This window comes from Schistocerca serialis, chromosome 2 (genome assembly GCF_023864345.2).
Source record: "Schistocerca serialis cubense isolate TAMUIC-IGC-003099 chromosome 2, iqSchSeri2.2, whole genome shotgun sequence".
Taxonomy (NCBI): domain Eukaryota; kingdom Metazoa; phylum Arthropoda; class Insecta; order Orthoptera; family Acrididae; genus Schistocerca; species Schistocerca serialis.
Window position 1 is genome coordinate 442,486,478 of NC_064639.1, and position 15,742 is coordinate 442,502,219.

At 38.3% G+C, this 15,742-nt stretch overlaps 1 protein-coding gene across 1 annotated transcript in view; it reads right to left on the reverse strand.

Moving 5' to 3' along the window:
* The window catches only part of LOC126456045 (anoctamin-4-like), a 204,925-nt gene extending 189,593 nt beyond the window's left edge, over positions 1-15,332 (reverse strand). Inside the window, exons 1-4 of the mRNA XM_050091800.1 lie at positions 15,215-15,332; positions 14,984-15,106; positions 14,755-14,897; positions 10,624-10,806 (exon numbers count right to left, since the gene is read on the reverse strand). Coding sequence (XP_049947757.1) covers positions 10,624-10,806; positions 14,755-14,897; positions 14,984-15,106; positions 15,215-15,332 — 567 coding nt within the window. The remainder of the gene's footprint in view (positions 1-10,623; positions 10,807-14,754; positions 14,898-14,983; positions 15,107-15,214) is intronic.
* Positions 15,333-15,742: the final 410 nt, after the last annotated feature.

A 15,742-nucleotide genomic window follows, 5' to 3' on the forward strand; every position in this document is an offset into this window, starting at 1 on the left:
ACAAACAGAGTTCACTTTTAAGGATTCTGTTGTTATTTGTGCTGGAGTTGTGTCAATAACAATTCTCACTGATTCTTTATCTGAGACTTCAGTATCCTTCCATTTAAGTTCTATTGCTGTTTTGTACACTTTCCTGTTTGTTTCCACTGATTCATAAATCCTTGTGGCAATTAGTTCTTTACCAGTTGCATTAAGGTGTTGTCCATGTGCTGTATAAAGCTCCTTGTTACTAGGAGTATCAATAAAACAAGTGTTATGGAAGCCTTTCACTGTTTTTTTTAGTTTTCTGTTTGCAGATTGAATTTCTTGGTTTACACAAGACCATTCAGGCAGGTCATGTCTATGTGGTACACCAACTACAATCACTTTTGTATTTGTATTTTGTAATGCTGACAAGGCTTTATGTAGTGAACGAATGCCAACTTGGTTTCATTCTTTGCCACATCGCTAGCCCCTGCCCAGATAACTGCAAAATCTTCACTTGTCAACTTATGGAGGTCATTGCATTTTTTTAGTATTACACTAGTGGGGGCACCTGGTATCACCTTCCCTTCAACATCATATTTATTTGAAGCTAAGTTTAAAATGTTTCTTGCACAGTCTCTGCCATGGCTACCTGAGGCAACGAATATTTTGGGTCTCCTATTCACTGACTGACTCTCAGGAGCAAAGGTTTGCATTTTCATTGCTGCACCCATAGATTGATTTCCTTTTTGAACTGTGTTCTGTGTTGTGGTATGCACACTGTGTTGTGAATCGTGATTTATGTTGGGTGCATCAGATCTGTAGTTTTTGCACATTTCTATCTTGCCTGATTCTCGCTTCTGTAGTTCGTTTGTTAGTAAACATATAATTGTTTTTGAATACTTAAGTTCCTTTCTTACTATTCTGAGTTCATTCTGTAACTTTTCGCACACACACGTTTTTAACGGGTCTGTTTTGATTTCGTCCATATCGTCACCGTCAGTACGAAAACAATCACTGCATTTCCAGCTTTTCACTCTATTTGTTGAATTTACACACGAGTAATGGAATCTCCTGTTACACTTTACACAACACACACCTTTTCTTGCTGTTTTGTTACAGGAACACGGTTTATTCCACACTTCCTCACTTATTTCGTAAACAGAATTCAAGTTTTCCGAACTGGTCGCGGCCATTGTGCACTAGTTAGTTTCAAAGCACAATATGTCCCTGTTCTTCCAACAGATCGCCGTATTTTTAGTTACTCACTGAGAACAATTACTAATCCACATATACACACCATAAAATGTTTAACTTAAGCTCATTAAACGATCAAAGTAACTTATTTTGTTCACACATTTACATCACGTTCTCTCATGCCTATATTGTGTCCTCTATCAAACTCACTGATTTGATAGTATAGTTCATGCATATGTCTGCAATGTATCCTGCACATCTGCTCAAGTCACACTCATCCATTACCTTCAGTTTATAACAACAATGAGAGCCACAGGGACATTTTAACAGTAGGTGGTGTTGTGCTGTGATAGCGATGTTGACCTTGAACTCAGTGGCTGATGTGATTCAAATGCTAATCATTTCTCCAGAGCATGCTAATGTACATGTCCTGTGAATATGAACATCTTATCTACAGTCATTCAAGGTGTATTGTTTTTTTCTGAAGATGAATGTACATTAAAACAGGAAAGTTCCTAAAGACTTACCAAGAGAAAAAGACTTTGAAATTACTGATGTAGTGACTGATGAATCTTGATAGTTTTGTGTGTATAGATCACCAAGTGACAAGATTAGCATCTTTTTGAAAAGAATTACCTACTAAGAATGAATGTGAAGAAAAACTTTGTTATATGTGGAGACTTCAATACTGACATGGGAAAAGATGACAAGATTTTGAAGGATTGTTAATACTATACAATATGGAGGCAACAATATCAGCACCGACAAGAGTGACTTCTTGAAGTCAGATAATTATTGCAAACATCATTACTAACATTAGCAGATGTAACTTTGAATCATGTGTAGTCCAAACAGAAATCTGCTCATCATGGGTAGCTGATCTGCTTCGGCAGAGGTAAGGACATAATATGAGAACCAAAACATACAACCAAAGAAACCAGGAGTACCAGGGAACAGTATATTACCATCTTTAGAACAATATTAAGCAGGGAAACCTGGAATGAAACCCTACAGGTGCAGAACGGAAATGTATGATTCATTTACTACAACAATTAAACACCATTTTAATGTAGCATTCCCCAAAGTAAAGAGATGAGAAAAGCTGCAGGATCAGACAAAGTGTATTACAGGTCAAATAATAGAACTGCAAACGAAGCTGCAGAATCTGATACAAAGAGTTGGAACTTAAAATAATAAAATAGTATAAAAGAAGTACAGAAAAATAATTGGAGAGGCAAAAGCAAGAGCTATTAATGCCATCATAATGAACTCAAAAAACAAGGTAAAGGAAGCTTGGAATGCAATTAATGATGAAAGAAAGGAATAGGCTGGATCTGACAAAGAAACAGATATCAGGTTAATGAAAATTGACAACACAGTGGTTACAGATGGTACAGAAACAGCCAACATACTCAACAATAACTATATAAATGTGATAGAGAACTTAAAACTTGAAAGAAATTGTCTACAAAAGAAGGTTACTAAGTTATCAAAAAATGAAGCAGAACTATATTCTTGAAACCAATCACAGAAAACTACCTCAGGAAAACTATACAAACACTGAAGTCCAAGAAATCAGCTGGTGATGGTGAAATATAAACAAGTAAGTGAGCAAATAATCTCACTATTACTTGACATAGCAAACAGCTCTTTCAGAGATGGAGTCTCTCCAGAAAAACTGAAGATAAGCAGGGTGGTGCCAGTGTTATAGGAAAGGGATAAGGGTGGCCCCAACAACTATGGGGCAGTGTCACTGATATTTTCTCAAAATCATGGAAATGCTTAAATTGATTATAAATTATTTGATTATCTGGACAAATACAACATTCTTATACCATCTCAGAATGGTTTCAGAAAGAGTAAATCTATGGAATGAGCAATTGCCAGTCTGACAGAATATATTATACTGTCCTTAGATGAAAAACAAGTTGTATCCACAATGTTTCTGGGTCCATCCATAGCATTTGACACTGTTGACCATCATATAGTGATAAGAAAAATGTAAAATTATGGTACTCACAGGCAAGCAGGTGAGTAGATAGAATCATACTTATGCAACAGGAAACAATATTTATCAACAGGGAATGCATGTCAGTCAGAAAACAAATTGATCAAATGTGGAGAGCCACACGGATCCGTAATGGGGCCATAGCAGCCTCTCACAGCAGCACGGCAACTGCACACGACACAGTCAATGGGCCAACATTTGTCCACATGCATCCCTGCGAAAAAGTAGCATTAGGCCAAAGCATGTCAACAATGCAGCACCAAAGAGCACACAGGACACAAAGATGGCCACCAGTATGAGCTAGCCACTGTTACTCAATGGACGTCTGTGGCATTCTGTGATCTCACCAGCCACAGTCCACATGGGTCGAGCACAATGCACGCTCCCCGCTGTCACATACACAAATCAGACAGCCGCCACTTGTTTGCTACATTTCTTGTGCCCATGCATTAAATGAAATCCATGAAACGTGAGAACATTTGCACACTCAGCCAGACACTCGTCCATTGCCTTATGCAGCCATGAGTCTGCACTGTGCGTTCAATCACTGAGGAGCGTATACCCTCTGGGATCAGTGGTTGAGCTATTCACTACTCTATCACACATGCGGACATTTCTAGAGTAATTATTACAACTTTCATGTGTACGTATATTGCTGTGAATGAATGTGCTATGCATAACCACATGTATTTAATTACTATCACCCATACCTACAGCTTGGACTTAGAACATGGGCATGGCAGTAAGACAGCTCACAGTACGGCAGGTTTGAAAGTGGCACAACACAATGCTTGCTTCAGTAATGACCCCGAAATGTTCATTTGTAGGTAAAAACGTGATGATGGACTCGAGTGGCATAAGCGACCAGGAATAATTGTGAGCGGACTCACTTTTGAACATTTCTGTGCTCACCCACAGTCTTGTGCAGACAATATTTGGAAATAAAACAATTATTCTTTTAGTGTGCTTTTCTTTTGTATGTGTCTCAGTACTTTTAATGTGTCCCTTTTCTTGGAGAACTTGTGCAATAGTACAATGACAACCATGGGCGATCTGAAAATGCATCTAGAAGAGCTGTTGGCACATAATCAGTTGGTGGAAAACGAGCTGCAGTCATGGGCAAAGTACATGGCCACTGCCCACCAGGAGCCAGCACATGAAAATTTGCATGCACAAAACAGCACCACATCACTGCCCTACACCTCCTCTGGAGCGGCGACCAGCGCTGGACATCTGTTGGTTAGGCTGCCTCCCTTTTGGTCCCAAGACTCATTCATGTGGTTTAGCCAGGTGGAGGCAGTTTTTGTAAGCAACAGCATCACATGTGACCTCACGAAATTTGGACATGTGGTGAGCCAACTGGCAGAGAATTATGTGGTTGAAGTGTGGGACATAATAATCACCCTGCTGATGCAGTCCTCCTACAAGTGGCATAAAGATGAGATGATACACTGGATTTTGTCAACCAAGGAGCAGCAAGTACAGCAACTGCTGCACCAACATAAATGCGGTGACTGCAGGCCTTTACAGTTCCTACACCTATAGAGCCTCACATAGTTTGACATGGTTCTGGATTCACTGTTGCATTCTATCTGGGTGTTCAGTATCCCCTTCCAAGTTCAAGCAGTGATAGCCACGCAGAACAACATGCAGCTGGACACCATAGCAGATCTTGCAGATAGGGTGCATGGTTTGTTGGCAACGGCACCAAGGGCGGCATCCACAGCTGCCTATGAGCCCTTTCCCCTACCAACCACCTTCACTCCACGGTAACACATGCTTCCCCCATCCCCTGCAATGGACACCAACCTTCAGCACCTCATGCAGAACTTGACTGCCCCGGTGGCAGCACTCTGTACACAGGTCGACAGCTGACGTGCTCGTGGCAAGATGGCAGTGGGCATCACAGCAGCAGCAGATCAGGCTACGGGCGGCATGGTTCACTTGGTCCACACAACAATAACAGCCACTCTAACAGTACAGCAGAGCAGATTCCAAGCAGCGTCTGCTGGTATCACTCCGGTTTCAGCTGTGAAGCGGCCGAGGTCCTCGCAACCAGATGCCAGCTGCGACTGGACCTAGACGCACCTGGCTGCAGTGCTATATTGAAGTGTCTGTTTGTGGCAGAATGGAGTGGGGGCATGAGGTACCTGGTAGACACTGGATCAAATTTATCAGCTTTGTCAAGAACCATGTTAAAAGATCATAACAACTCTGAAACACTGTTCCTCACCACAGCAAGCAATTTCACCATAAAAACATATGGCACTCATTATCAGAATGTGGATCTTGGACCACACCACACATTTAGTGGAGTTTCATGATGGCCGACATCAATGAGCCGATTCTGGGTGCAGATTTCCTCAGACAAGTTCAAGGCAATGTTCCAAACATGTGTCGTTTGACCCTCAAGCAGCCTGTGGTCTTCTGCCTTACTTTTCTGCCCAAGAAAGACAATCTGGGGATTACCATGCACTAAATTTAAGGACAGTGCCAGACAGATATGCAGTGTCACATTTGCTGGACTTCAGCCATGCTTTGGCAGCTGCAACTGCATTTAGAAAATCAACAGTACGAAGGCATACACGCAGGTCCCTGTGGTACCTGAGGGCGTAGAAAAAACAATGATTACCACTCCCTGTGGACTCTTTGAGAGTCCAAAATGTGGTACGGCTTGACAGAAGAGTGTACATATCTGCAAACACTACAGCTCAGTAGCTCCTGGAAAATGGAATTGTTATAAAGCTAAAAGAGACTATGTATGCAGTGTTCAAATAATGTCGTGTGGCTAGGGCCTTCCGTCAGTCGCCTGGTGCAAGTGTTGTGGGCTGAAACCACTTTGGTGACTTGCGTGTTGATGTGGATGAGGTGATGATGAGGACAACACAACACCCAGTCCCTGAGCAGGATAAATATCCGATCCAGCTGGGAATTGAACCTGGACCCCTCTGCATAGCAGTCGTCCACGCTGACCATGCAGCTACCAAGGTGGACTGCAGTGTTCAGAAATAAAGAGATGGCTGTGCACAATGGTTTGGAGGTGGATGAAATGAGACTGGAAGAAACAGAATCCACTAGATTCTTAGGTATTACTGTGGATAATGAGCTGAAATGGAAGCAACATATTAATTCTGTCTGTAAGAAACTCAGCTCCATCATATTCATAATGAGTCAGCTATCACTGTACGCAGACAAGCAGCTTCTGTGCGCAATATACCACTGACTCTTCAAACCATACCTGCAGTATGGCGTGACAGAGTGGGGAAGCTCAAACATTCAACAAATAAAAAGGGTGTTCACATTACAAAAATGAGCAATCAGGATCATACTAAGAAAAAAGACTTCTTAAAGACGCAGCAACTGCTTCAAACAACTAGACATTTTAACTTTTACTTCCTTGTAAATATATAAAACTTTAATATGCATCACAAAATATAGTGCAGGTTGGACCCACAACACACGAAGGAAGAATGACATATGACTGACTGACAATGCTTGGAACAGGATCATAATATTCAGGTATCAAATTACTAAGAAGTCTTTGTGATAATACACATGACATTAAGTTTTCAAAGAACCTCAAAGACAGATTGGTGAAAAAGGAATTTTACAGCATTGAAGAGTACGCATCACATTAAATGTGTATATACTGTTACCTATCATCAGTGATGTTAGAATGTAAGAAAAATAGTTAGGAAGTATGTGACAATGAATGTTTTCTATGTTTGATGTATCCTGTATCACATTTACATTCACTGTACACCATGTAATCCTCCAGGATCAAATTCAGTTCAATTCACTCTTGAACAGAAATAAGTAGTCATCTACAAATCCTGAAATAGGAAATATGTATTGTAGAAAAAAATAGCAATCTCCAAATTATCCAAACTGATGTGGACCCAAAATTGCATACATTACAAAACTACAAAGGTTTTTGCAGGAAACTGCTATTTACTGTTTTTATAAAACATGCTGTTCATACATGTGAAAAATCATTATATTACTTGTATGTTAATCACCAGAAATGGACAACTTACTTATAAAATTACAATAAGATACTATATTTTGTAGCCTTTGCTTTCTGTTTGCTTTTGGAAAACAATTCTACCATTTTTTGGTCCTGTTTTTCACTAAAATGACAATTCTCATTTTCTGGAGAGTCATAACACCAGTATAGTCAAATTAATATTGTCCTGTATACCGTTATAGCAGAGCAGCACATTTCAATATCTTTGTGTGCAAGTAATGGATTCCTGGATTGCCTCGTATTTCCTCTCTTCCTCTACCAAACTCACTTTCTTCACTGCATCCACATGTCTAAACTGCTCAAATCCCAACTATTTAAGATCCCACAGATGTTTTTATCAACTATTTTTTCACAACCAGAAATTTGTATACTTGCTATAATTATCACAGACTACTTCAAGCTTGGTGTTTTATTTTTTCCAAAGTCATCTAGCTAGGCACAGGTAATCTATACATACCACCCCAGACTGGAACAACTGAACCACATCCTTTGTCAGGGCTTTGATTACCTATCATCATGCCCCGAAATGGGAACATCCTACCTGAGATACTTCCCACCCCTCCTAAAGCAGTGTCCTGTCACCCACCCAACCTCCACAACATCCTAGTCCATCCCTATGCCACTCCCAATCCCAATCCCTTCCACCAAGGATCATGTCCTTGTGGAAGACACAGGTGCAAAACCTGCCCAATCCACTCACCTGGCACTTCCTATTCCAGTTCTGTCATAGGTTTATCCTACCTCATCAAGGGCTGGGCCACCTGTGAAAGCAGCCATGTCATTTACCAGCTCTGGCACAATCACTGCAAAGCTTTTTATATTGGTATGACTACCAACCAGCTGTTCACCAGGATGAATGTCCACCACCAAGTGGTGGCCAAGAGCAAAGTAAACTGCGCTACATGCTGCTGAGCACAACACACTTCATTTCAATGGTTGCTTCACTACTTGAGCCATCTGGATCCTCTCTCCACTGCCAAGTTTTCTGAACTGTACAGCTGGGAGTTATGCTTACAACACATTATCTGCTCCTGTAATTATCCCAGCCTCAACCTATAGTAACATACTGTCCCCATATCCTCCACCCAACAGTTTCCAACTAGATGTGTCTTCTTTATGGTAAGTAGCAATCTGTCTTTTCCTACATTGTTAATAAAAGAAATAGCTAATAAATAGGAAGAAACTCACAATAATTATTTTTCCTAAGAATCATTTCTTTAATTCATTTGAGTTTTCAATGTGTATCTACAACAAGGGAACTGTTCAGTGTTCAGATACCTGCCAATCAGCCATCGATTTTAGTGCCCTGTAACCATCCAATGTTAGGTTTGGACTGGTATGGTACTTCTCGCATTTCGTGTATACCAAACCTATTATTAATATAATAGAAAGAAACATTCCACATGGGAAAAATATATTAAAAAATATATTAATTCAGTATTCACCTATGTGGATATGGATAATTATATTATTATATTGTTTGTGCAAGTAGTTTCACTTTGTATTCACCTTCCCTTTTTCTGTAATCTACCATACAATTGCCTCTGTACTTCCACCTCGACTGACATCTCTGCCCAAACTCTTTGCCTTTACATATGTCTGCTTGTGTCTGTATATGTGCAGATGGATATGTGTGTGTTTGCGTGAGTGTATACCTGTCCCTTTTCCCCCCTAAGGTAAGTCTTACCCTCCCCCTTAAAACCCACATCCTTTCGTCTTTCCCTCTCCTTCCCTCTTTCCTGATGAAGCAACCATGGGCTGCGGAGCTTGATATTTGTATGTGTGTTTGTGTGTTTTTTATTGTGTCTATCTACCAGTGCTTTCCCGTTTGGTAAGTCAAAGCACCTCTTTTTTTAATAAACCTATTATTAAGATACACTATATGTATACTAGATAGATAGAGATACTGTATATAAATAGGTACTATAATACAGATATACTATACACTATTATTAAGATGGTGTGATCATTCCCAAGGGAATTTTACATAGCTCCTTCCAGCCCCCCCCCCCCTCCCCCTACTCCTCCTCCCCAGGGTGAAATCTGTGTACCTCTTCTGACGGCATGTAGTATATATTGTATGGTCATATCTGACATCATTTTTCCAAGTGCTTGTATAAAATGTGTCTGTGGTGAAATATGGGAACCAATTCAGTATTCACCTATGTGGATATGGATAACTGCCGAAAAACCAAATACAGGCTGTCTGGTACATTGGCCCCAACGATAATATGCAAGGCAGATTCAATCCAGAGCTGGCATTCTCCCCTGCGTCTCAGAAGTGGGTGCTTTAGTGCATTTAGCTGTTTGAGTGGGTTTCACATATCTCAATATAGATTAATGTGGTTTCATAACACAATCAGGACATGATGGATTTCTGAAGAATTATTAACTGTTTAACTTAAACTGTCAAAAACAAAAAGGGGTCTTTTTTATTATGGCACCTTAGTAACTTTTTCCAAAGATGTTTTCCAAAGATGTTACAGAGTATTAACTTATATTCAATAGTATAATATGAAATATATGTATTCAAACTTCAAACGAAGTGTCTGTACACTTCAGAATCTGAAGAATTCCATTATATGTAAATACAATAGCGCCTTGAGTAACTATAAGTTTTTATTGTTTTTGTTTTTTATTCTGCTGTGTGATCTGCTTAATTCTTTGAGTGTATACATTCCCACAGAGATGATACACAAGTGTTATTCACTACATAATGAACTTCTGCCAGTATTAACAAGTTAAAACTTTTGTGTATTCAATGTGGAACAAAAAATTTTCCACACAGGGTAGGAAGTTATCAAGCTATGGTTTCTATGAAGCATTCAGTTACACTGATGAGCCAAAACAATATGATCACCTGCTTAATATAACAGGAGAAAGTCACAGTTAACATAAAAAAGGTTTACATTATCAGTAGTGTCAAAAGAAAATTCCCATGAAAATGGAAGGGCAGGTAACTTAGAGCCACCATAAGATGGATGATGGGTCTGAGCTTCTTATCCTTCATTTTTTAACTTCTCTGACTTCCCTGTGGAAAAAAATATTACTTCTGAAAGCTAGGATGGTGTATGCACTTGCATATGTGTCTACTGGCAGTACAGGAATTTTACTATAATTTTACAATATCAATAAAATCTCAATTTTAAAAGGAAAAATTGTAGGTACCATAGACTGCTCCTCCCCTTTTTTGGGTAATGTAGATGACTGTACCTGTTCTTTTTTATTTTCAAAGGCAACAAAATAAATAATCTCAAGTCACATTTATATTATTATCTTTCAGAACAAAGTTTACAAATATGTCATTTATTTACTTTTTTTAATCACCTCTGTAATCTACTGTTTAGCACTGCTGGCCCCTGACAGGAGGTCATGGAATTTATTTCTAGTGATCACCATTATTTTTTATGCTGGTGTTAATACTTACCTCTTTCCCCTCCAGCTCTAGCTCCAACCCAGCAGCAAGGAGGTTCTCCTGGAAGACACGTCTTCTCTCCCTTCGTAACATCTCTGCTTCTGTCATGACACCTAGCTCTTCTTCCTCATATACAAGAACCATGTCAATACGGCGACGTCCATCTCGAAACATTAGTGTTTCTGTGTCAGGAAGCTATAAATAATAAAACATTTTAGTGGACACATGCACACATATGGGTGCATGTGCTCACGGCCCCACACACACACACACACACACACACACACACACACACACACACACAGACATACACACACACACACATGCACACTCCATTACATTTTTTATGTAATTTTGCTAAGCATTATTAATAAACTCCATCTTAAAACTTCCAATAATAGATCACAATTTTGGAATGTATATTTTTAAAACATTGTTGGTTTCTCTTCCATAGCTAAGTGGCAGCATTCTGACTTCCCCTCTGAGGACCCAAGTTCAATTTCTGATACTGTGAAGTACTTTTTTGTTGAGGCAGGATTGGACGAGGTGCCCTCAGCCTTGCAAGAGCACATATAAAGTTACACAGGATGTTCCAGGAGGAATGGTCAATATTGAGGGATATGACAGGAATGATCATTTGAAGCAAAAAATTTCATATGGTCATATACCCTATTCCAAATGGTTTCTGAAATAGAACACATTTAATGTACAGTGTTATTTGTTTTCTGTATTATTCAACACATTATCTTTGTTTACAATATACCACAGTAGTGTAGAGGAAGTTAAGAGGAATCAACCTCTAACTGGCCTACAAAAACTACCTAAGCTACAGCATATGTGTGTCACAAGAGATTTTCAGTACTCTCTCGCTCTCTTTACGCAAACTATTAGTCCCAGAGAAAAAATTCAAACTATTAGTCCCAGAGAAAAAATTAATAGGACCTTTTTGTAGGAAATTTATGTAGTTTAATTTTGTACTGCAGCACATTTTTACTAGAGGCCACAGTAACATATAAACATTACATTAGAAAACATCCAGAATACCGCATATGACCACATAAGGTTTTATGCTTCAGATGAATGTTCCTGGTATATCACTGAATACTGGCAATCCTCTTGGGACGCCCTGTATAAAACAGAAGTAACACCACAGGCTTAGGAAAACGAACAGTATCAACTGGTTGAATAGCCTGCATACCACATACTCAACACTGAGATCCAATAACTCCATGGGAAAAGGATGACGGCATGTTCAGTCAAATACATGTGGCCCATGATATGATGTCAGACTGTGGAGTTTCTTGTTTTTTTTTTTTTTTTAATATATCAGTATTGTGCAATTAAATTTTATCATACAAGCAATATCAGATATCCTAAAAATTTCTGGTGAAAAGATATGGCATGTAAAGTATAGTTTCACACCTATTTTGTAACATCTGTTACAAGCAAATGTGGAACTTTCATTGCATAGCATGATATTGCCTTACAAGAAATTTCATTCCCCAAATTAAACAGTGACAGGATAACACTGTACAAAATGTGTGCCTCATTCCAACTACAAAAATTCTTCCTGTCAACTTATCTTAAGTGGTTAAAATTATGTTAGATATTACAGTATCACTGGGAGTTAATGGCCCCAGGAAAAACACATCAGTAAGCAGTGCCTGTTTCAGGCAATTTGATTTGTGATATATCGCAAGAGTAATAAGTGACCAGTTACCCCATGCTCCTTGATTAGTAAGGCAGAAGGAATGAAAATTAGATTTTAACCACAGAAAACCAAAATCTGGATAACCTAATATAAATTTACTACTTGATTTTTAAGCAACTGATTTGTAAGAGAATGAAAATTTGCTTTCACTTATTCCTGTGTTTGCAGCAACAGAACAAGTTACTATTAGCATCTTAAATGAGTCTAGGAATGAGTGGACAACTGTGTGAAGAGTGGCTTTTAACACACTTTGTTTGGTGGCTTGATAATGTCATACCACATAAAAGGTCTTATTGCAATATGTCTGCAAAATCCTCTTGACTTTTAAATAAGAAGCTAGCTTCCATTTTTTTGCTATGTCCATTAATAAAATAGTTATAAAGTCTCCATGGTAAATTCTGTCCTTGCTTTAGTTTTTCTACTACTTTTTCTCCTCCTTCTGGTCCTGTTCTATTGGGCATAATGATGTTCTCTGTTCAGGGTTCTAAATTCTCCAATTTGGGAACCTTTTTTAAAAATTTTAGCTAGCATTGTCTCAATATCTTCAAATCAGTGATCAAACTCAGATCAGCATGCAATGCATCCCTCATTCAAGCACCTTTGTGATCTGGGAATTATGTATTATTTTAATTGTCAGAAAATAAATGTTACCACATTTCCTGAGATTGATTGTATTTTATTTAAATGTTTTGCCATTTATTGTCCTTTAGTGTTGTGATAAATAACAAATCAGCTTTTATCTGCTAATACTCTAAAGAATGAGTCAACAACCGAGGTCTAGAACCCTTACTTACTTATACTTCTGGAAAAACACCTTCACACTCTGAATTTGTCCTATAAAAGCATCAAGCTGTAAATGACCCAGCTCCTCCTGTTACAGTATAATCACAAATACTTTCAAGTGTCTGTGTCACTTTTCTGCTCTCTCTAAATATGCAGTATGGAACTAATATCCGTGTCAGTTAAATTGCTAGGCACTGATTTAGATTTAGAGGCTAATATATGTATTGCCCTCAGTTATGACTTACTTAGGTGTGACAACAGTATGAAAAGGACAGATTGCTACTCACCACATATAAGAGATGTTGTATGGCACACAGTAACAACGAAAAAGACTGATAGATGTTATTCAGCTATTGGACTAAGTCCTTCATCAGACATAGGCAACAAAACTTACACACTCACAGAAGCACAACTCATACACATGTAGCCATTTCTTACTTTTATTAAAATTCATTTTTTAAATTTTGTAATACTGACATTAATCTCTTGAAAGAAATCCCAATCAAATACAACATATTTCTTCATTCATTAATTTCAACTGAGAAATAACAGTAACCAATCAGTTCTACATCTTAGGTAACTGGTGCAAAAAGTTAAAACAATCAATAACTGTTAAATTAAGACATCTTGGTATAATTTTATTAGATTAGACCTACTTGTTGCATGTAGTATAAGACTTCACCATGGTACACCTGTTGACTTAAAACAAGAATTTATAGTAGACTATACCACTAAAGTGAAATAAGATATTAATAAGAGCTTTGATACATAAACATACTTTCTATGCTTTCTTTAGGTTTGGCACCTCAGACAGATTTCATTAAGATGATGAAGTAATTTTTTCATGGTGCTTCTGCTGCAAATCAACAGTTTTGAGCAAATTTGCTGTTCCCTTCTTCTTGCCATACATGTCAGACAAAACTGCTTCTGTTGATCACTATGTACATTTAGTTCCTGAGTACTGTTCTTAACAATAAAGTTGTACTCTTTATCACAACACTTTTAATGGTTTCATAATTTCATCCATACTTTTTCTATTAGCTATCCAAATCTTACCATTTTTCCAACATTTTTACAACCCTCACAGAGAAATCCACATCACACACAAACCTTTGATTAAAGGCACAGAAAAGTCATCAAAAACATTTTCCAACACTGTTCTCTCTTCAATGCCCTTTAAAGTACACGTAACATGTAATGTGTTATTTCTTTAGTATTTCATTTTCAGAATTAAAAATGTTATGGTAAAAGAAAAGTGCATAATGAATCCTGAATATGATGTACTGGTACTCGTCTAAATTAATATGCATAAAAATAGTCATCAGGCGATTTAATATTTCACTGTATTACTATAGATATACCAAATCTTTAACACTTACACCACTGAGATCAGTAGTCTTAGAGTACAACAGTGTTATGGGAATGGATGAGAGCGAAATCAACAAAATAAATCATTCTCACATTTAGTTGAAGTGATTTGGAGAAACAACAGTTAGTTTCATCCAGGCCACGATTTACTCAATCATCATCAGAATAAGGACATAGGTTTATGGCCATAAAAGGCCTGAAATACTTGCAGCAGACAAAGATTATGTTGTTTATAATGGTGTGGAAATGGTAAACACAAAACGTATTTGACACTCACTGACCGATGTTGCATCTTGTGCTTTGTGAAGACCACCAGGAAGTCCTGCTGTTGAGTCTTCCAGATAGGATGGATTTTCATCAATTGTGTATGTCCCAGCAGGCTGACCCTCAGAGCCATCTGGTACATCTGGTGTTGTCCGAAATACTGTAGAATTAATATTAACTGTCATTTAGTCACTATAACAAGAATTTAGTAAACAATGTGGTGAGGACTCTACACTATACACGTACAACAGAAAAAATAACAAGCAGAAAAGGTAAAATGAAATAGGAACAAATCAGATGTACTCATAATCCATTTCTTAGTATATGGTAGTCTCACTTGTGAGGCTATTTCAGAGTCTGAAATTTTGGCTATAGAGACAGTTCACCAACCTCATCTAAACTCCAAAACATGGAAAGTTAAAGAACCTTTTAAGCTATAAATGACTCATGAACAAACTACACTAAGCTAAATGATACAAAGTCCCTGACTAGCTTTGTGGTGTGCTTTACTACAGCTGATGAATAGTGGGATGTAGCTTGCTAAAGGTTCTAGGATTAGAGTTATTGTGCAGAATGTTGTCAGTTTTCTGTCCATGCCCTTGGTTGAGTTCTCAGTGTACCTGGTTGCCATGCAGTGGGTCTGGATTCGATTCCCTGCCGGGTCAGAGATTTTCTGTGCTCGAGGACTGGGTATTGTGTTGTCCTCAACATAGTTTCACCATCATTGACACATCATCATATCTTCAACATTGACACATCATCATTTCATCATCACTGACATGCAAGTCACCCAATATGGCATCAACTGAAGAGACTTGCAACTCGGTGGCCAGACGTCCCTGGGTCAGGATCCTGGCCGTCAAAGCCATGCAGTCTTTTCATTTCATTTTTGTGAGTTTTCACAAATGTTTATCTCCTCCCATCCATTTAGGATTTTAAGTAGGAGTTTTACATATATATGTTCAAAGACAGAGATGAATACCGGCCAATTTAATAGTATTAGTT